The sequence below is a fragment of the Uloborus diversus genome, chromosome 5, assembly GCF_026930045.1.
Source record: "Uloborus diversus isolate 005 chromosome 5, Udiv.v.3.1, whole genome shotgun sequence".
Taxonomy (NCBI): Eukaryota; Metazoa; Arthropoda; class Arachnida; order Araneae; family Uloboridae; genus Uloborus; species Uloborus diversus.
In genome coordinates, this window is record NC_072735.1 from 71,417,018 (window position 1) to 71,440,614 (window position 23,597).

General features: G+C 31.3%; 1 protein-coding gene across 1 annotated transcript in view; it reads right to left on the reverse strand.

Annotated features, from left to right (window-relative positions):
- Positions 1-563: 563 nt before the first annotated feature.
- Positions 564-23,597, reverse strand: part of LOC129222049 (myosin heavy chain, muscle-like) — a 57,122-nt gene continuing 34,088 nt past the window's right edge. The window contains 19 exon segments of the mRNA XM_054856469.1: positions 564-1,422; positions 2,149-2,229; positions 2,937-3,095; positions 4,058-4,258; positions 4,734-5,105; positions 6,172-6,493; positions 7,239-7,696; positions 7,826-7,958; positions 8,580-8,776; positions 9,150-9,395; positions 10,222-10,300; positions 11,072-11,238; positions 11,348-11,434; positions 13,237-13,293; positions 15,768-15,858; positions 16,494-16,639; positions 17,275-17,361; positions 18,230-18,352; positions 19,392-19,520. Coding sequence (XP_054712444.1) covers positions 2,182-2,229; positions 2,937-3,095; positions 4,058-4,258; positions 4,734-5,105; positions 6,172-6,493; positions 7,239-7,696; positions 7,826-7,958; positions 8,580-8,776; positions 9,150-9,395; positions 10,222-10,300; positions 11,072-11,238; positions 11,348-11,434; positions 13,237-13,293; positions 15,768-15,858; positions 16,494-16,639; positions 17,275-17,361; positions 18,230-18,352; positions 19,392-19,520 — 3,102 coding nt within the window. The 3' untranslated portion in view covers positions 564-1,422; positions 2,149-2,181.

Consider the following 23,597-nt stretch of genomic DNA (forward strand, 5'->3'; position numbering starts at 1 on the left):
GAAAGGACTTGAAAAGCATATGCATTACAGAGAAATTAACTAAAAGCAAGGTTTTGTTTAAATTATTATTAAAACCCTTGTGAAATTTTTTTGGATAGTAGTTGACTCTCTGTTTAACGACGCTCTATAATGACGGCTTTTCACGGCCCTAGATCGTCTACTTTAGTTTTAAAAGCATTCTATTTAAGGACGATTTCTACTTAAGGACGATTTTTAGTGGTCTCTTGAAAGTCGTTAAACAAAGAGCCAACTGTAATTAAATTTAATTACTTTTAGTTTAAGCTTAATTAGTTTTAATGCTCTTTAATGCTTCTCCAAATGTGTTAAAAAAGTGTGTTGAATCAAAAAAAAAAATATTCTAAAAAGTGTTTTGAAAACTTTCAAAAAGTTCTAAAAAGGGGACAAGTGTCCGTGTTCAAAAAGTGTTCAAAAATCTTCAAAAAGTGTTTTAAGCATTACAGTGCGTACTATTTTTTGCAATGCATAATAATTTTTGATTAAAAATTTAACCAATGTAACGTTTTTATCATTAAATCAAGTATTTCAGTAAACTGAAAAAAAGATAAGAACCTCAATGATTTTATTTTTGATAAAATTTCATACTGTTACATAAATTGTAATAAAATCGCCTATGATTGTAATGAACAAACATTTTTGAACACAAAAACACTTATAAGATTTTGATATATGCGTCATATTCTTGGTTATTTTTGCTTGAAATTGTAAGACAAATTTACAAAAGGTTTGAAATAAAAGTGAACATACAGTTTTGGTATTAGTACATTTAAAACCACTTTAGATTACATGATACTCATGTGAGTTCTTGCTAAAAGATTTCAAATGCTTTTAATTCTACGATATAAGTATAAAATATCATATATAGATGCTGAATTAATAAGGAGAAAATGAATGAAACTTTTAAACTGGATTTTGTTGAAAGTGTATACATTTATTATAATTTCTCATTCAATAAGTAAAATACAGATCTTTTGTCTCATTTCATACTTTCATTTTCAACCATGCTTAGATTTTTAACATGGAAATAACATTTCTGTTCACAATATAGGACACGTAACAACATAAAACATCGAACAGAAACTTTTCGTGATTCTTAACAAATACTTCTTTTGTTGATTTTGATGGTGAGATGATAATTATTTTTCCAATTGTCCACATCCTTGTTTTTCTTTCATGCGGCAGTTCATTATTTTGAAGTGAAGTATTTTTTCTTCTTCTCTAAATAAAGTCACAGAAGTATTTGATAGCGTTGATGCAGTGGAAAAGCGCATTTCATACAGTCGGCTCATCATCTAAAGTGGTTTGGCAGGGGGTAGCGAAGGCGGTTGACAGATTCATGACTGGTATTTTGAGGATATCTGAACTTATGTGGGGGACTTTTGTGAGGTGTTGGACATTCGATGCCTGTAAAGAATATAAAAGTAAATTACAAAATTGTTTCAAAAATGCAAAACTAAATTGTAATTCAAAATTAATTTTATTAAAAATCATACTTTAAAAATGATGCAGACGAAATTTTTATGAAGTTTTCATTTTGAATTTTGTAACAAAGGACAAATTGCATTTTTATCTTTTAAAAGAGCATAGTTAAGTTTGATGAAAGTATTTATAACTTAGTATAATATCAGCAAATTAAATTTTTTGCATTGATATGTACTTTTTTTAAAGCGTTTTGCTTCTTTGTTTTGATTGAATGACCAAATTAATGCAAAATTATATTTTTAAATTTTTCCGAGGACAAGCTTTTCTTATTTAGAGCAACAAAAATGTGTTCGAAATTAAATTTTTCTGGGCCGGTAAATTCAGTTCAATGCGAAAAATTGTATTATGAAATCAAGAAGGAAGAAGACTATTATGAAAAGTTATTTTAACAACACGCGTGATAATTAATTAAAAGTATTTCAAAACATTTCTAAATTTATGATACCAATATTAATCCTTAATTAAAATCAATTTGAACTACAGCTTTCTTGCATTAAAAAATATCTCGACATTTATTGTATAATAATTTACTAAAGAGTAAGAATGTAAACTTATTAAAAGTTTGATTGTGCTTCTTGAACAATATACAAATAATTTTATTTTGTAAGAAATGTATAATGCTTGGGAAAAAATAAATGTAAAGCTCACCTAAATTGTTTATAACAACAGAGACATTCCACCTTACTCTTCGGCCTCGATCTTAGACTTCGGTCGTCCTTTCATCATGGGCTGTGTAATGAAGAATGCGAAAGCTTAGCAAAACAATAAAGCGGCAAGCTAAGAAGCTGCGATTATACTGTGGGTTGGGAAATGTTAGTAATGTTCTGGTACAGTTTGTTAATTGGGAAGCTTATGTAAGAAAGTCAATAAAACATAGTATCGATTAAAATAAGAACTGATTGTTGTAAAGTTTTTTTTTTTTTTAATTTTTTTCTTTTATAAAGGTGTTATGCAAAAGAGCAGCTTATAAATTGCATTAAACAATTGCGCTATAATTTTCAAAATTTAAATAAATCAATTAATTAAATTAAAATATTTTATCTATTAAAATAAGAAAGCTTTTAGGTTTTTTCTTTCAAAAGATGTTATGCAAAAGAGCAGCTTATAAATTGTATTAACCGATTGCGTCATATTTTTCAAAAAAAAAAAAAAAAAACTGCAACACTTGCAAGTTAAGTAATTTTAAGCATTTTTTTGCACAGCAGGAAGTTCTTAGAAAAACTTCCAACTTGAAGAAAAATTTACTGAATTGTCTTAGTTCATTATATGTATTTTTGCTGTATGAAATGTTAGGTTTAGTATCATTTGGAGTCGAAAAACTTTTAAAGTGTTTCAATTTTAATCTTCTGAATTCACGTTTTTATGCACAAGGAAGAATAGAGGAAAGGATACTGGAATGAAAAATTCCCGAGCAGTAATGTTTAAGTAATACTTACAAGGGGTGGGCTCATGCCTCGTCCAGCGGATGCGGAGCTACGGTTTTTAGCACGCAACTTGGCAACAGCGTTTTCTGCCAAATCACAACGCTCTTCAGCATCTTCCAATTCTTGTTGAACTTTGCGGAATTTGGCGAGATTCAAAGCAGCGATCTCTTCCTGTGGATAGCAATGAAACATTTTTAACAACTAGTTCTAACGAAAAAATTAAAACTAATACTGAAACGATTAAAAAATTACTGAAAAATTGAAACCAACTAACATTTCCGAATGATTTTTCATTGCGAAATAATCTAGGTATTAATGTTAGTTATATCAATAGCTCATCCCGCCAACTTTTACTCATATGAAATAGAGTGTTATCACGCTTACACGAGCCAATCCCCATTGTTTACGAATTTCGAAATCCGATTGCATCCGCGTCTCAAGAACTTGCTGATTTGTGTTTAGTATACCATTGTTCTGCTTGGACATCAACAGTTTTAAGCTTATCACTATTTTAAGTTTTTCTTATATTCTATACTCTGTAGTTGAGCTTTTACACACTAGTCATTTGCCATATCATTTTATTCTAGTTGCATTCAACTAGACATCAACTTCTAAAGCTTAGCTTTTACGTTTGCGCTGTTCAGAATGTTAGTAGAATGTTACAAAACTGTTTCGCATTTTAATTAATGAGTTATTGATGCTATTTTGCGCATAGAAATTTTCCTAAATTGACAGATATGCCAGATATGTCACCGATAAAATACTTTTTGACTTTAAAATGTAAACAAACTTAAAAATAATTATTTTGCGGTCAAAGTTATATCCGAGCGTTAACTTGACAAATGTTTGCTTTGCATGCATAAATTTCCGATTCACATCTTAAGTTTTATACTGTGTCTATTACGAATAAACAAGTATTTGCCTCGGATACATATATTTGGCGTGTTTCCAAAAGCTCGAAGTCCACAAAGCTGTGCATTCTCATGTTCTGCCATGAAATTAATTTGTTAACTTAAATAATAACGTACTTGATAATTACTATTATTCGTTTTTGTTTTTTGGCGATGATTAAAAAGCTTATTCCTCCCACCTACGACAGAGCAACTGTAATAAAAGTTATTAAAAATACGTACTGCTTCCTCTATCTGCCTCTTGTACGTCTTGATCTTCTGCTGGAGTTTGTCGACGAGGTCTTGCATACGTTCGTGGTTCTTGCGATCCTCATCGGCTTGGAATTGCAGTTCCTTGACACGACGTTCTGATTTCCTGACATTCTTGGCTGCTTCAGAATGACGACGCTGTTCATTGTCCAATTCTGTTTCCAGTTCACGAACCTAAAGAGATATATTATAAATTATAGCAAGAATTTTTCACGCATGGTAGATTTAACTCAAAAAATGTCATGACTAACAAACACCATGTCTGAAAACTAAAATATTGGAAATTTAATTGTTGATTATCCGGCACAGTTGCATACTCTATCAAATTAAAAAGTTTGTAATATTATTGCTTTGTTGATTGCACAGTTTAATCATATATATTATTTAATAAGTTTTTAAATATCATTAAATTTCGTAAAGATATTTTAAGCAGAAACGCAATTTAAAGGTGTAGGAAAGCTCAACAAGTTTTAAAATGATGAAAATTTTGTGAGACAAGTGTAGTATATATACTATACACTTGTATTTTTTACCGAAAATAGGTAAGAACAGATTTATAAAATTTATTATTGCGTTTTGGAGTGACTAGGCACCCGTTTTTCAATATTATTAGACAGCACAGTTTTGTTTTTGACTACATGAACCATACCTTCTGTTCGAGTTTTTGGATAATCTTCTTTCCACCCTTAAGTGCAGCAGCTTCGGCCTCATCCAATCGGACTTGGAGTTCTTTGATCTGTCCTTCCATAGCCTTTCGCATTTTCTCTTGCTGTTGAGCATGCTCTTGTTCGGCTCTGAGTTCGTCAGCAAGACGGGCAGCATCGACCATGGCCTTCTTTGCCTTCTCTTCGGATGATTTGGCTTCGTTCAACATTTCGTCAAGATCGGCGTGGAGTGCCTGCATCTCGCCTTCCAGTTTCCTCTTGGCCATAGAGAGGGAAGATGTCTGTGCGGAAAGCTCGTTGACTTGTTCGTGCAGCTCAGCAAGTTCACTGTCGGCAGCACGGCGAGCACGGTCAGCCTAAAAATGAATTAATTATGTTTAGATCAACAAGTATATGGTGAGAAAATGAATGTGAAACCGCTTTTTTAATATGATGACTTGAATCAAGGAATGTCTCAAAACCGGAGGGTAGGTCGTGCGGAGGTATGTGTATGTGTGTGTAGGCATATGTGTTTGTGTCTGTGTGCAGGCATGAATGTGTGGATAGTTGAGTGTATGTGTTTGTGTATGTGTGTAAGTGTATATGTGTGTGTGTGCGTGCGTGTGTGTGTGTGTAGTAGTGTATGTATGCGCGTGTGTGTAGGACATGGATGCAACCTGGAGACGGCTTTGGCTATAGTAGCAGCATCGTGAGGAACCGGTGGACGGTGATGGTGCAGAGGGTGGCGGTGGGAAAATAAAATCATAGGACATCAAAACAGTCAAATAAAAGCAATAAGCAATCGTGATTGCTCAAAAAAAAAAAAAAAAAAAAAAAAAAAAAAAAAAAAAAAAAAACGATGTTTTTCCTTTTTATCGCATTCATTCATTCATAAACTTGGTTTTGAAAATCATCATTTCAATTAAATATTTATTCATTTTTCTTAATGAACTCGATGTCAAACTTATTCGTTTTCTATTAGTTAGGCAAAATGTAGCGTTATTATAGAATGTTTCGTATTAAAAACCTAAAAGCTGAAAACGTTCAGTGTATGTAGATAAAATTATCAAGGGGAAACAAACTTTTCTGATGTAGAAAATCAAACTTTACTTTAAGGACTTCTTGATATGCCACTGAAATTTTAAATTTTTAAACGTTGTCTTCAAAACATTTAAAGTACCAAAAGTTTTTACATCATTTTAGGAAAAACTAGTGTTGTAAAAAAAAGTAAATTTTAGCTTATTTTTCCTAAATGTTAGAGTAAGTTATTTACAAGAATTTTTAGTTTCCATCTGTTTTTAATTTCATCGGGCAATACCAGAACTTCAGTTTTAGACGTTAGGGTATACAAAGGGTGGTTTTTAACCTACATCTTTATGCTTTTGTAATACTGTAAAACTTGAATTTAAGAAGCAGTATTTCTAGAAAACAAATATATTATACCTGTTCTAAAAGCTGTCGGCTCTCTTCCAGTTCTCCGTGCATTGCATTGCACCTTCTTTCAGACATTGCGTATTGTTCACGAACTTCATCACGAGCTCTCTGTTCCTCTTCCAAAGCTTGTTGAAGCTCTTTAAGTTGTACTTGGTATTTCTTAATATTCTTTTGAGCTTCAGCATTAGCTTTGTTGGCATGATCCAATGCAATCTCCAATTCGTTGATGTCGCTTTCCAATTTCTTCTTCATCCTGAGTGCCTCAGCCTTTCCTTTAGCTTCAGCCTCCAAACTGGCTTGCATGGAATCGATTGCGCGTTGGTGATTCTTTCTGTAATAAATTTAAAGGAAAACAATTCATTGATTTTAAAAACTTTGATTATTAAAGGAAAATGCTTTCAACAAAGTATTCTTTTAACTGTTAAATGCGTGATTTTTTAAAAGCATTTGTAAAAATCTTTTTGGGATTTCTTATTTAAAACATTAGCGCTTAGTATCTTTCAAAAAAAAGCTTTATTTGAGCGCAAGTGTGGTTTATGATTAAAAAAACCGTTTAACCAGACTTGTGGCTTTAACCAGAAAAAAAAAATTTTAGTCAAATATCCACTTAAATTATTTATAAATATTGAAAATACCGTTACTGTTCAAGCAATGATTTTTTTTCACAGAAGAATAGGAAGTGAGTATTCCAAAGCGTACGAAACGAAACAAAACGCATATCCAGCAAATGCTGAAAAACTTATTTTTTTTTGCCAATAAATATTAAATCTATTATCTACAAGAAAACAAAATGAATTGGTATGCTAAGTGTGTATTTTATTGGTTATTGGCAATAACATACCTTCAATTTTGTTTTCTCATATTATAGAATATTAAATTAAGTAGGTTGCCTAGTTGAATTTTGAGGCATTTAAGAGTTTTTTAATTATTTTGAAATTAGAGCTTTGTATTCTTTTAAAACAATTATGCCACTGTAGTTTAAAAGTAAGTACTCCGTATTTTTAGTGATTATGTACACAAACTGAAATGATTTATTAGTTTAATAATTTTATGAAAAATGTTGTTTTAGAGTTTACCTTGTGTTTTCGAACTCTTCTTCTTTCTCTTGGAGTCTCCTGTCAATTTCCTGTCGTACTTGAGAAAGCTCCAATTGAGCACGAAGTACTTTGTTCTCTTCTTGTTCAAGAGCAGCTTCAGCTTCCTCAAGAGCGGCCTGGAGTTCTTCCTTTTCTAATTCTAACCTCTTTCTGGCCTTCTCCAATTCGTGTACGCTCCTACCACCCTCACCAAGTTGGTCCACGAGATCCTTGATTTCATCTTGCAAGTTCTTGTTTTCTCGTTTGACTGATTCGTAATGCTCTTGGCTCTCTTCGTATTGAGATCTGAGTTTGAACACTTCTGTGGAATAGTTTCTGCATTCTTTCTGGGATGCATCAAGTTCAGCGGCTAAGTCATCGACCTTCTGTTTCCATTCAGCAACGATCCTGTCGAATGATTTCTGTTTCTTTTCCATTGCAGATGCCATTGCATTAGCCTGTTAAAAGAAACATTTTATTAATACCGTTAGAAGAATCAGTTTAGGACGGTTTTTGCCATCAGCAATCAGATGACTTCCCAGCTTCTCACCGACACACACACAAACACACAAATACTATCTTCTTACCTTTTCAACTTCAATAGTCATGTCTTCAAGTTCACCTTGTAAACGAGATTTTGTCTTTTCAAGACCACTACATTTGGCATTCAGTTGGTCAATGTTTTCCATAGCCTCCTGCAACTTGGCGTCCAGCTTTCTCCTAAGTAAAGCAACAATTGCATTAGCTTGATATTGCACTTCACTATGTTTTCTCTGTCTTAGTTTGTATAGTTAAGCTTTATTAGTCGTAAAACATAAATATATTTTTTATTATTAAGTTACTACTGTTTCTTGTCTTATTATCTTTATTCTCCTTTCTTTAATCAAGTTTTATTTTTTGCGAAACATAAATATTTTTTTTTTGTTTCGAAGTTACTATTGTTTCTCCTCATATTGTTTTATTATAGTTTCTATAAAGTTTCATTATTAGCGGAAAAAAATGAATATTTTATTACAAAGTGACTGTTATTTCTCTTCATATTGTCTTTATTCTAGTTTCTATAATTAAGTAACATTAATGGCGAATCATAAATTATATTTTTATTATAAATTGACAATTGTTTCTCGTCACACGATCTTTATTGTATTTTTTACAATTATGTTTCGTCATTCGCGAAACATAAATAATTTTTCGATTGCAAAGTGACTATTGTTTGTCGTCATGTTAATTAGTATCTAGAAATCAACGTGGTTTTTCACATTAAGAAATATGTAGAATTCTGTTTAACTGTATCAAACTAGTTCGCAAATTACAATTTAAAGAATTAACAAGTGATCATACTTGGATTCTTCAAGTTCCTCCAGACGAGCCAAACCTTCGCTCTCGTATTTGGATCGCCACAATTGGACTTCGGCATTGGCTTTGCTCAATTGTCTTTGCAGATCAGCTTTAGCTTCTTGTTCTTCATCTACTTGTTCTCTGAGGCTGTCTAAGTCGTGCTCAACGGATCGGTATCTACCCATGGCGGTAGCACGTTCCTTCAGATTAAATAAGATGAGTTAGATTATTTAGAAATAATGCATTCATATGCATTTTGCCTCTTAATATCTGTAATGCTGATTTCACACCGGCCGTAACAGCCACAAAATACATTTAGACTGTTCTTATGGCTTTACGCTGAAACCGATTGCTTTCCTTTGATATTTTATGCCATCTGGTAATCAGTCACCCCACGTGAAAGCATTTTTCATAACGGGGTAAGTGATAGCCAATCAATAACTGATATTAACACGATGACGTTTCATTTAAATTTTACCGTTCTAGCGACGAGTGTATAAAGAATATGTCTAAGACTTCGTCGCTATCATTCCGGAAATCAGCATAACAGTTAGAAATGAAATTCATATGTACCCTGCTTTCTTCATCAGCCATTCGTTTGACATCGTCAAGTTGGGTCTGTAAAGACATTTTGAGCTTGCTGAGCTGGCTAATTTGAGATTCTGCCTCTTCCAGTTGTCTCTGGAATTCGCTGTTTTCTACGGTCAGCCTCTTCTTTGCGGCATCCAAATCGCCAAGAGATCTGTGTGCTTCATCCATCTTGCCTTGCAATTCACCCAATTGCATCTCGAGCTGCTTGGCTTGTTTTTCAGCGTTAGCCTGTACATTGATGAATAAGAATTTTTTAGATAGATAAAAATGCATTGAATTGTTTTTGTAAAATATCAATATATTTGCTGATATTTTTGTTAAGAGTATCTAATCATGCATTGTATATAGATGACATATATAAATTTATGCGAGGTTTTTAAACTTGTTTTTCATGCTTTGGAAAACAATATCCAAAAAATTACATTGCTGCAATGAAAAGCAAAGTGATGTAAGTAAGTTTTGAGTAAAAAACATGCAAATTGCAAAAATTAGGTAGGCTTCTTTTTTTTTTTTTTTTTCGAAGTCATGTTATATAGCAGGACTTCTAGTACCACTTCTTGCCTCAAAACATGGGAGTTTCTTTTACTATTTGTACTAGTAGTCTCCATATATTTAATTTTGCACATACACCACTTTGCTTCTCAGGTGCTTCAAATCTTAAAAGAATTTTAAAATTTTAATCATGCGTTTTACCTTCCTTCTTAAAGTGCAATCCAATGCAATCTGCAGTTGATGTAATTCTTCATAATTAGAGGAATTTTCCTTTTCAATTCTACATCACATACAATATAATGGTATAAAGGGAGGGACTGTAAGTCATCTTGGATCATGCAAAATAATGTAAAATAAGAATCACATTTTGAATCATGCCTTGTTATTTATGAATGAAAAACAATCTTTGTTGTAAAATACAAATGTTAGTATATGTTTAGTACCAAATAGTCAAGAATTATTTTTTGGCTGTTTAATTGCTAGTTTTTTTTTCTATTATTGATGATTTGCAGACGTCTAAGGGTTCACACCGTGCAAGATCGAAATGCTCACAATTTTGTACCTTTTCTTTGTTAACATGGTCCACGCTAGATCGTACATCGTCAAGTTCACCTTTCATTTGAGCCTTTTCCTTTTCTAACCTAGGGTTGGATGAATTGATTTTTAAAATGATTTTTTATTTCTATGGAAATAACAGAGTTTTGCGGTTATGAATTACAACGAAATGATCTGTAAAAATTCCAATTAGATGAATTTGTTACACGCTAGTATGGAAATAAAGATAATTAAGAAAGTGATTCATTAGTCTTTAGTTAAAATCTTCATGGACATTAGAAGTGCAATTATGAAAAGTTTTCTATATTGTTGAAATTTATAAGATCGCCTATTGTCCAAAAGCAAATTGTAATGCATTAAAAAACTTCGCTCAACATTAAACAAAATGCTTTTTTGATGAAAAATATCACTCAAGATTCAAAATAATTTATAAATTGAGAAAAAGAAAAGACTAAAAATTACAAACATCTTTTAAAAGTGATTTAAAAATTATTCTATAAAGGAAAAAATAGCCCTTCCCCCTCCAAAAAAAAAAAAAAAAAAAACATTTATCAGCAATATTCTTAGTCCTGATAATAACGTAGTATGTCAACTAATATGTATTTATTGCTTAAATTTATTAACTCATGCCTGAACTTTGAACATTAATATACTTTGTGAAGAGATTTTTGAATGAAATGAACTTAAATTTAATACTTATTGTTCGTAGTTGCTTCTGCAAGTTCAGTTTTGTTATTCGATAACTTTTTTTTTATTACAATTGCTCTAAAATTTAAATATTGATTTGCCCAAACTTTAAAAAATTAAACTTTCAAAAATGACACAAAATAACTCATATTTTTTTATAGAAATTTTACCTGGCTTTGTGTTTGTTCAATTGGTCGATTTGTTCGCTAAGCTCAGCAACCACATCGTTGTGCTTTTTTCTGAGATTTGCAAGGGTTTGTTCGTGTTGGAGGTTCGATTCTTCCAAATCTCGCCTTAACTTGGCCATTTCAGCTTCTCGTCTCTTATTCAGTTCAACCTAAACATCAAGAATTCCATATTTCCAACACGAACGAAATTGATGTATGAATTTGTGATATTTGCTTTCCGGAATATAGACAGAATTGTTCACAGCTAAATTATTTTACCTGAGCAGAGGTAGCGCCTCCAGCTTCTTCCAATCGTTCGCTGAGCTCTTCAATTTCACGGGCCAGATCAGCACGTTGTTTCTCAGCCTGTAAATTAATGATATTTTGACTCAGTATTGCATAAAATTGATTCTACTTAAGTACAATACAAACAATTACAAGAATTACTATTCACAAAGTAACAAAAAATTGCTATATACTTTTTAAGTTATTCTTTTTAAAATAATCTTAACTTCACAGAAAAAATATTTTTGTTTTAACTGTACTCCGCTATAAAGCTACATACATTTGGCCGAATATTCGGCGTTTATTATTAGTGCTATATCGATTATTCACCGAAATCGATTAGAAATGCCGAATAGTCATCGGCTAATCTTTGCATCCATATTTTTAAGCTATTTTTTTTTTTTAATTAAATGCTCTATAAAAATTGGGGAAGTAATTTTTAAAATGGAAATGTATCGAATATTGTTTTTTTTCTCCAATAGCCGAGCATTAAATATTTGGCCAAAAGTTAAACCAAATACCGAATATTCGGTGGTTGAATAGTAAATTTAAATTTAAATAATAATAATAATAGAATAGTAAATTTAAATAATAATAATAATAATAATAATAATAAACACCAGCAAATACATAATTTCTAATGCTTAAAACGAATAATGGGGTTGTTTCCTTCAGTCAAAAGTAGTACTTTTTGTCACTGAAATTGATAGAATAAGTAAAAAAAATAACATGGACCCAGAAAATACTTTCATTTTCCCAACAGTTTTTTTTTTATTTATTTTTTAAAATGGCCGATTTTTCAAACAAGGCGTGGTCTTAATGACGTCACAAAAGATGGCTCTTGGGCGCATCTTTCTACCTCGTTTCCGCGTTTTGATAATCAAGAAGCGAATTAAAATTGCGCTGTACGCTTGCTATCAACTATATCGTTGCCAAGACACCTGAGTAAAGATTCGAATTAAATACTTTGCTCTGTGAATGACAACACTGAATGGCATTCCATCATTTGTGATGTCATCGGCGGAAGCCTAAACAATGAAAGCGCACCGATTTGAGTAATTTTTTTAAATAGTAAACTTAAACAAATTATTTAAAAAATGGTCAGATCCTATATTTTTAATCATGCTCTTTCAGAAAAAAATACTTTTAAAATTTTGGAAACGACCTCGTTGTTAAAGACTGATGAAAATGTTGTTAAAATTAGTAGATTACGCTAGTTTTGTCACTGCTGGCTACATTAAAAAAAAAAAAAATAGGATACTCTCTACTTTTTAGGTAAATACAAACTTTTTTTCAGACTTTTTTTTAAACAATTTCCACTACTTTCATTCGTTTCATTCTTTTCCGCAGAAATTCCTGACGAACTCATAAATTATCATTTTTAAAAGTTGCTTAATTTACCGTTATGGCATTTAAACCTTTTACAATCAATTATCTTTCCATAAATCGTGTAAAACATGCATTTGGAAATAAACTAAAAAACATTTTTGATATTTTCTGCAAATCATTAAAAAAAAAAAAATAAATAAAAAATAAAAAAAATTCATGCTTCATGTGAATTTTTTTCTGAGGCATATATCGCTTGGAGCTCTGCTCGCTTTCAAATCATTTTGTTCCCTCTACTATTTTTTCAAAATCACGTAAGAAAAGAATTACTATTTACTTTTGAATTATTCTTTTTTAAATATTCTTAAATTCGCAGAAAAAATATTTTTGTTTCAACTGTACTCCGCTATAAAGCTAAATACATTTGGCCAAATATTCGGCGTTTATTATTCGGTCTATCGATTATTGACTAAAAATGCCGAATAGTCATCGGCTATTCGTTACATCCATTTTTCTAAGCTATTTTTTTTTTTAATTAAACGCTCTGTAAAAATTACCTTTGCTCTTGCCTGCCTTTCAGCTTCCAATTCTTCTTCCAGTTCTTCGATTCTTGCCTATTCATAAAATAAAATCAATTAGTAAGCTAAATAATTGTAAATTTCAAAGTTACTGCTTGAAAAATTAATTAGCTCAAGGCATTAAAGAAAAGCCAACGGATTAGACAAGAAAAGAAAGAGATATTTGAAAATAAAGCAGAGATAATATTTACTTGGTTATTATTCAATTATTTATTAAATAAAATTATTTATGAATATTTAATTACGTTTCTCAGTTTATTTTTAGATTGAATATAAGCATTTAATTGCTCTTAGTTACTGAAATGTTTTATTGTGCATATCATACTTAGCAAGATTTATCTTGTAAAATTGGAGCCAAGTATTCGAAAGAAGCATAGTTCAAGAATAATAGTACTGTAGAGTAGCTACAGATTGCGATAGAGCAAAAGATGATAAGCAAAATTCTGTCCATTGAATGGGCCTACTTCATATACTAAGTGCACCGTTCCAGGAGAAGAAGCAAAACAGGGCTCCTGAAGCCTACGGACCATTCGTTTGGTATCGAAACTCAGATTGTAGCTTGGTGAAACGTATTGGGCTTTTTGATATGGATAAAAAACATCTTTTCTGATCATGCTGCCTTGGATAGGTGCGCTTATGTCAGAACTTGTTATTGTATGAGTTAGGGCAGTTTTCGTTCCGGATGCACTTTCTGAAACACCACTTTTTAGAGTCTCTGATACGTGGTCCCCGTTCGATATTCCATTTAAATATCCATTTTGCGTGGCCGATGCAGTCGTTTCGAAATCGGATGTCACTGTCGTATCCATGACTCGTGTATCCAAGTGTGTTTCGAACCCAAGAATCGGGAATTATTCCAGATAATCTAACTAAGTGGTTATCTGTCTGGAAGCAAACGAAGCGTGAACCGACTGTTGCCAATGCTGCTCGGAAAGTGGGTTAAGATCTTCTCTCCGGAGATCGGTCAAGAGCCAAGACGATTTTTGCTTTGCCTTGTCATCCGCGGGAGGAGAAAACAGACAGAGAGTGCCAAAGAGAGAAGGTAATTCTATATCAGTAAAGGTTCTCCCTGACGCGCCGCGTTCCAAAAATGAACACCAGGATGACACGGTGTGAGGAATGACTCAGGGAATACCCGGTTAAAAGCAAAAATTTTGGTACTTGCTACCTTTTTGGGCTGAAGAACGAGAGACACTATGACACATTTGGCTAACTTGAACTGTCTGAATTAATGTTGCGTGGCAGACAGACAAGGGAACCCATACGTTCGTACAATTAATCTGTCTTGTTAACATAACAAGATGTCCTACAAATAGTTCTGACAGGGGGGAAGAGAAGGCACTTGAAAATATTTTTTGATAGGAAAATACCTTCGTGCAAGAATTTTAAACATATATTGTCTCAGAATTTTCTACGCTGTATTGTAACTGAAGCTCATTATTAAAATGCATTTTTTAAACTTCGATATTTTTCTACTGCAAATCTACAGAAAATCTACTGCATCTTAGGGTAAAATGATAATTTCTTTTGCTCTCCTTAAAACATCGTTTGGTGATTAATCAATGAAATTATTATTTTCCGTCTTTTTCTTTTTCCATCTTGTATTTTACCAGTTTTCATTTTATTTCTAAAAATATTTCACAAATATTTTGTTTTCGAAAAATTCTGTTTTAACCATTTATTTAATATTTTTTTAAAGATGAAATTCAATCTAATTTGCGTTTAGCAAACCACTAAGTGAGGTAGTTTTAATTACTTAGAACCTAAGATAGTTTTTTTCATTTAAATTGTGTAGGAAAAATCATCGAATAATGTAAATTTTGAATGTAATTGTAAGCTGTGTTTACTAATAATTATATATTTTCCAAATTTAGAGAATAACTCCTTGTTGTTTGGCATTGCTAACTTCCTTCTAAAGTTTTTTTTCAGTTAAAAAACGCAAACGTTAAAATGTTAAAAAACGCAAAAACGCTCTTTTTAAGACTGTTTTGATGTGGTATCGAATTTATGTACCTGTGAATTTATTTTAAACACCTTAAAAATGTAATTTATAGAATGTCAAAGTAAAGTTCTTTATATATTTTTTGAAGTTCTGAAGAAAAATAGTCGGAATATGAGATGCTTCTGGATTTAAAGTTATTTTGTATTAATGCTCTTGTACACAATTTATCTTCCGCGTGAAATGTTTACAATTTTTCACTTTTTCTGAATCACGATCTAATCTAAGGAAGTACGGAAGTTTCACTTCTGGAACACTGCCTGGTTTATTATTCATGATCTCTAAAAATATGAAGCCGACGCTTGACAGCAGCATGTACGCCTAAATTTTAATGTAAACACTTCTTTTTTCTCTTCATTATATCAAAACTTAATTGGATTTGCATTGGTGGGGGGCTGATTAAAAATAAATAGTATTCTGCTTGCTAGCAGTAACTGATCGTTCCATTGATATAACTAGACATAATAGTTCAAAAATGAAATAAATTAAAAAATTATGTGTAGTTACTTACTTGAAGCTCTTTAATTTGTTTCTGCAGTTTAGCAACCAAGCTCTGTTCATCTTCAAGTTTAGCTGCCAAGCTAGCCATCTCCTTTTCTTTCCTTTGGAAAGAAATACAAATATTTATTATATTACTAAATTTTTGCATCATAATTTTGATCGTTTTTTCCCCCTTTTTGTTTTAGGTTACGGAAAATTACTTCAATGTGCATAGATGCAATTTTTAAGACTTTTAGGTATAAGTGAATTATTAGTTCCATAGTTTTATTCTTCAAAAATGCGGATAACGTGTTTCTGCTTAATTTTTAGTTCATATTTTGGCGAATGGATAATTGTAAACTATTAATACTGCCTAGTCATCTTTATTAGTTACAGTTTTAAGATGCAAATGTGTTTTGTTGTTTAATGTACTTTATTTTTAGTACGATTCATAATTCTTTAAAAAACAAGATCTCATTTTTGTTCCAGTTAGGGCTTCATTTGTGGCAAAAGTAAGAGAGCTATATAGTCTTCAGAACTTTTTTACACTTAAAAAGCCTGAACTTTTGGTTAATCCATAATTTTATGAGAATTTCTAATAGAAATTCTCATAAAATTAAAAGGAAGTGCATGAGCTCAGCCACCGTCAGCTTCCATATAAATTAAGCCCTGGTTCAAGGGTTATAAGTCTTTGAACTTGATAAATTCACATTGAAATTATCACGTACTATCTATGTATAAATACCCTATATCGTACCTCTGTAGAGCTTGTTCAAGCTCTTTCTTGTTCTTCTCGAGGTCAGCAAGGGCTTCCTGGGCTAATTTCAGATCACCTTCGATCTTCCTCTTATTCTTCTCAACATCACCACGCAATTTCTTTTCACGTTCCAGAGAATCTTCCAACTACAAGTTTGGATGGGAGAAAAACATTTTAGTAACATAAAATTTTAAATAAAGCAGTTGTTTTTCTTTTTACTTATAAGGTATTTTTCATTAATAAAATAAATAAATAAATAAATAAATAAAATAATTAAAAAAAAAAACAGGAGTATTGTATTTTAAACTACGTTTAGTTAATTTTCATTACTTTGAATTGTATTTACAGATTTATATAAAAAAAGGGTCAAATTTCAAAATTTTATTCAGTATATTAAAATGTAACAACCTGTTTATATTTTACTTAAAACTATAAATGGTTAATTAGTATTTGTTATTTTGAGTCAAAATAATTAGTGTTTAAGAAAAGTTTAAAGCAGCAAAGCAGTTCAAAGGTTTCATAAATAATCTATGAACTGCTTGTGTACTAGAAAGATGAATAAATAATCACAAACTAATAGAATAATTCAGAAATAAACCAATCAAATGAATTGATTCGCTTAATTTCTGTAAATTGATTCGTTTTTGCTTTTTAAAACAATTTGAACCATTAGTCTTGTAATTTCCTTTGATTTGCCTTAATAACTACCCTAAATATTTGAAATAGTGAATATTTGGTTGAGAACTGTACTAGTAAAGTTTTAAGTGTTTATAGTACTTACCTCATCCAAAGTTTGTTCCAATTTAGCTTTCACTTTGTTCATGTGGTTCAATTTGTCTTCAGTAGCTTGAAGATCTTCTCCGGTTTTCTGAGAAGTAAGAGAGAAAATAATATAAAATTTGAAACAACCAATATACTGTATGTTATTAATCTTTCAAAATCGGTCTTTCAAAAGTGATTGCTTATAAATCAGCGTGATTAATTAAATGCGGCTAACGAATTTGGTATGTAACGATGATTAAAAACTAGTTCAGTCATTAAAGATTATTTGTCTGAGAAAAATTCCGAATGCATATTATGTTACTAGTGTAGTCTTTGTTTGGAGATTAAACGTAAAGTGTATCTCAACTCTTTGCTCATTCAATTTGCACTGTGTCGTAATAACATTAGTGAAAAGCTTCAGTAAGTAATTATTATTTAATGTATTTTACTGAATCGTCTTTAAGGTGGTACATCAAGAATGAGAATAAAAAACTATTTTTATTTAAGAAGACAAAATATAAATGTATTTTCAGAATTTTCTTATAAAATAGAGCTATTTATATTACTAATTATCCTACTGAAACGGTACTAGATAAAGTTTGATAGTTAAGTATGTGTGTAACTTTCATAATTTTTGAAACATTAAACTGCAACACTGGTTATGCAAAGAATGTTGATTAAAAAATGCATATATATTTTGATACATGATGTGTAAACCTTTTAAAACATCTGTACGCTAATGCTTTAAATTTTTGTTTTGATGCTTCAATTTTAATTCTTTAATGATTTTTTAAAAAAAAAACGAGAATCAAATTCGGTTCGATCATTTCCTTTTAATATATTTATACAACTTTCTTTATTATTGTTTAGAAATTGTTTTATTTGTATTTCATAAAGCTTTGAATGCAATATATTTTTTTTACTTCTGTGAAATGAAAATGAATAGTGTTTTAAGAAAAAATGAGGTAAGCTACCTGTCCCATTTCTTGCAATTGTTTCTTCTCTCGGTTGAGCTTGTTGATAAGTTCATCTTGATGAGCGATTTCTTCATTCAAGTTGCGGATTTGATGATCCTTAGAAGCTTTGTCTTGTTCAGCCTGTAATGTAAAGTACAAAAACAAATTAAGAAATGTGTGTGGCAATACAAAAGTAGTTATTCCTAGAATTTAATGCTCCACTTATTCCGATAAAGTTATCTGAAAATTAATATTAATCGATGGCTAATTTCAAGCATTTGAAAACACTAATTTATGTGTTTTTAATTTATTTCATCTGTTTTGTAAAAGAAAAACGAAGAACTGTGGGTGACAATTTTAAAGTATTTATTTCCAGAATTAAATAGGGTTCTATATATAAGCTAAATTCGCAAAAATTTAGCTTATCTTAATTAATGCCTAATTTCAAGCATTTAGAAACACGTAATTTACTTTAAACTTATTTTATCTATAATGTGAAAGAAAAATGCATAAAAAGAACCGTGGGTGCCAGTTTTAAGGTTTATTTCTATAGTTAAATACTCTACGTATTTTCAGCAATTTAATTTAAAAAAATTAAACTTAAATGATGGCTGATTTTAAACATTTAAAAGCACTAAATTATTTATTTATAATTTAATCTTTAATGCAAAAGTAAGTGAGATATAAAGAACTCTGGGTAACATTCTTAATATTTCTTCTTTTTCGAAATAAGTACATATTCTACTTATTCCACGAAATGTAATTAAAATACAATCTTCACTAATAGCTAATTTGAAGTACAATTTTAAAGTATTTATTTGTAGAATTATGTACTATTCATATTGCAAGAATTTTTTAATAAAATTAATCGTAAGTAATAGCTAATTTCAAGCATTTAAAAATACTAATTTATTTTCTTAACGTATTAACATAACTAAATAGCCTAAATTAATATTTAAAATTTCTCATGAAATGGGAAAGAAGTATACTAGATAAACATCCATGCATATTAATCCGTTTTATCCCAATTTAATTATTTTTTTAAAATTTGAAATAAATGTTTTTTTTACAGAATGATTAACATTCAGCTGTCCTTTAGAAAGGACAGTGAGATAAAATGGATTAAGCTTGCTCACAACTCCATCTATTTCAAAACAATCAATAATGCAGTAGTAATTACCTTTTGGATGACAAGCTGAAGGTCTTCAATTTCTTTCTTCATGTTGGAAATCTCGCCATCTAATTTCTTTTTGTTTTGGTTGAGGTTGTTGTGAGCATCCTCCTCGTGCTGCAGTCTTTCTTGCAGTTCCTGCAAACGATAAGCAATATCCATTGAACTCATTTTGTCGTTTTCCAGAATGAAATTCTCAGAATTTTTAATGCTTATGGCAGCCATTGTGCAGTGGAAATTTCAGTCCTCTGCCAAACTATTTTTAAAAATAACTTTGATGGAATGCAAATGTATCAATCACGAGTTTCCTGAACTGTTCTTTGTACCTTTAGCACGTTGCAGTAAAATAAATTCTTCTGTTAATGATGACGAAACAAAGTATCTTTTAGTATTTATCTCTAATTAGCCAATATCGGCATTACTTTGAGAAAGGAATGTGGTAGAAGATAGTTTGCAAGACTGCAAGAATGAATTGATGTATTGAAATCCTGACAAGAATATGGTAAGATATCTTGCCAAACTGCAAAAATGAATTGATATATCGAAATCCTGATAAGAAGATGAGAAGATGGTTTGCCCAATTGCAAGAGTGAATATTGATCCTGACAAGAGTATGGGTAGAAAACCGGGAACTTGCTCGAGCCGCAAATTCGTCGTCGTTAATGAGGAGTCGGACCGAACAGGGAACTTCATTCGACACGAAATAATCAGAGCACAAGATTGTGACTCACACATGTTGAAGGGGTAAAAAATATCTCCTTCCTCCCCCGCACTTGGACGTAAAAGAGGTTTTCATTTTCCGTTTTGATATCTGGCATAACTAGACGCAGTCTCGTTGTCAGGTAAAAAAATTCTGCATATCACGTTTCGAGCAAAATAAATGTCTTTAACAAGTTTTTGTAAACTGTGTGCACTTTTTTGTTCATAATCAGTCCTACAGTGATTTAATCACTGTTAACCAGTGTTTAGATTCTTATAAGACTAATGATGGGAGTATTTTCTCCCGGAATTTAATTGATAAGCTCGCTACAGTCAAATTTATTTTTGAATCTACTCTGAGTTTTCTGTTTCAAGGCGAGAATAATATTACGCTCTTAAAAAACTCAATTCATGTTCTCAATCAACTATTTTTCGAAACTAATTTCATGCGTTTATAAAATTGCGGTGAATTGAACTGCATATTTTGGGGTATTCAATTAATTCTTCGCAGGAAATCTGCGTAGACCAAGCAGTCATAGTTTTAAGAACTAATAAAGAGAAAGACAACTCATATGAAAATAGTTAAACATTTTGACAAAAAAGACACGGATGTTCCACATTTTTATTATTGAAAAGTGAAACTGATGAATCCAAGCCCTGATTGTGCCATGATTGAAAGACCATGTCGTTGTGGGAAACTAGTAGCCCAGCCCTTAGAGAGGCCCGCCTCGGAATCAAAGTGGTATCAGTTTTATGGGGGAAGGAGGGCTTGTCAACCAAGGTGGCCACGGGTCCGCCTTGGCTCTCAGCAGCTCTAAGCTCTGATATCAACATTTGAGCACTATAAAATGCTTCATTGTTCTCCAAATATAGGGGCGCCCGATAGAAGGTCGCGGAAGTTCTCTATGATCTTCCAAAAAATCCCTCATTCGGCATTTTTTTTTTTTTTTTTACGATTCAGCAAATTTGAGACAAAAGTATTGCAATATTGCATTTATTTCTTAAAAACATGATTTCTGATTTCACTTTTCATTAGATGCTGGTGTGCTCGCATGCTAGTATTTTATCATTCGGAAAAATTCGAAATTTTATTCGGTACAAAGGCGCCCACATAAGGGGGGTGGTGGCAAGTGGGGGCTCAACCCCACCCCCTTGAAACTAGAACTTCTTTGCTTTTAGTACTTTTTTCTTTTCAAAAATGTAAAAACAATTCTTCTCCAGAAATTAATGAATAAGTTATTAAAAATGTCAAATTTCAATAACTCTAATCTGTACTGAAATCGGTTTCTATGGGAAAAATATCCTGCTAAACCATGGGGAAAAGAGCTGACCCCCCCCCCCCTAAATTTTTGCATATAGACATCGTTGATTCGGTAAGTTGATAATCTCCCACCTTCTAGAAAGCCAAGTCCTGAACCCTATCTACATATTTTTAGAACTCAATTTTTGTGTTTTTAACATTAAATTAAAAGTGTGTAACTATGACTTCTTCCAAAATATGCTAAATAGATTTCATTTTGCTATTGAATTGTACTGGTGATTGTTCTAGTGTTTGTTTCTATGCATAATGTTTTGAGAAATAATGTTATGCTCATCACAGAGTCACAAAATATTTGGTCTTACATTCGTGGAAAAATTCACTTATTGCTGCTGTAAGCAAGATTTAGAACTGAGACCACATCATATTCAAATGAAACAATTAAAACTCTATGTAAGTTTTTCTCAAAAAAAGGGGCTACTGGTAAAATTCATTATTAAGAATTTAATGCGGACTAGAGTTTCTTAATGTCCATGTATGACTAAATCATATCCTAGGGGCATGTCGACTACTTTCGTCACATAAAAGAAATAAATCACGACAAGATTGTCATTGGATAGTATCCAACAATCTTCCTTCGGAGCTAAATTTTGAAATGCTATTTTAAAATAAATACTCTGCCTTTCACCTGATGAAAAATCTCCAAATGTTCTAAAAATACGTGCTATATCCATCCATAACTGGGCTAATGTGATTGTCAGGAGTCTTTTCAATCCAGTTGAAAGATCGCTTAGATTTATTTTGACTCATCGTGTTTTTTTATGAACGATGAGTTTCCAAGCAGTGTGTGATACTTTATTAAAGGCGTTCGTTAAGTCTTAAATAAAATTATTTCATTAGTTTGGCTGTTACTGAAGCAAACAGGCACTTATGAGGGGAAAGATGTTCAAACACAGAAATAAGCTTCTTTGAACGGACGTAATGGTGTGGTATAATTTCTTCAAGTTTATATTCGTAAAAGATGTTTTTTTTTCTTTTTTTTTTTTTTTTTGACATTTTGAGAAATAAAAATGTGTGAAATAACATTTTAACAGACTGTTTGATAAAAGGCAGAATTGGGGAGCTTTTTTATTCGCCAGTGGCCGCTTGTAACAATTTCATTAATCGCCGCTTTTTAAAAATTGTGGCCACTTTTTTTAAACAAAAATTCAAAGTGCTAAACAATATATATAAAAAAAATGTTGAAATTAAAAGTCCTAAATACATTAATTGATTTAAGTAACATATTTTTAATAAACTAGTTTATAAAGACTGCATCTTAATTTTGTTGGATTTTTTTTACCACTTTTATTTAATGCCTTTCTTACATCTTAAGATCATTAAGTTATTTTATGAGGTGGCAACCGGGTGACGATGGATATTTTAATCGTCATTTTTTGCCCTTTAGTGCCAGATAATTTTGCATCTATCTTTTTGCATTGAAAAAGTAGTTACTTGTAGCTTCAAAATCACCTGTCTGCGAATTTTTGCATATTGTCATACATAACATTGTGGTATATATTTTTACTTTTTAACGAAAATGTCAAAAATATTTCTTATATTTAGAGGGGTATTCGTTTTTATATATAATACTAAGTTAAGTTTACACAAGAAGTACATTGAAACTCTGTTATAACGGTATAATGGCACTATAGTCAAATGACGCTATAGACGATCGTTATTGCTGTTTATGGGCAAATGAAGGGACTGAAAGTTTTTGACGTTAATAAAGAGTTGTCATTATAAACGATATCACTATAACCAAGTTCAACTGTAGACTTCAGACTAGCAGTATACGCTCTGTTAACCTTGAGTGAATGCTCTTTTAATTTCTTGAGCTTTCTGTATCCTGTTACAGGATAAAAACTTTCACTTGAAAACTTCCTTTGTGAAGAATAAAGGTCTTGGTTGTTTGAGTTTCCTGACGTCACTCTGTTGAAAGTATAAAGCTTGGTTTTAAAAGCGATCTACTTGAAAAATTCTGGGAGAAAAACTAGTGAAGAATACCGGTTTCATTTCTTAGGAAAACAGTTATGTACTATTCAGTCTTGAATATTTAAATCAAATTTATATAACACCTAGAAAACACTACATGTGAATTTCTTCGTTTAAAGTAAGATATAAACATGACATATTTTTTTAAAAACATTAATGGCAGAAAACTGTTTGGGATCATTTAAAAAAATTTTGTAATACATTTTGAAAATAAAAGTAGAATA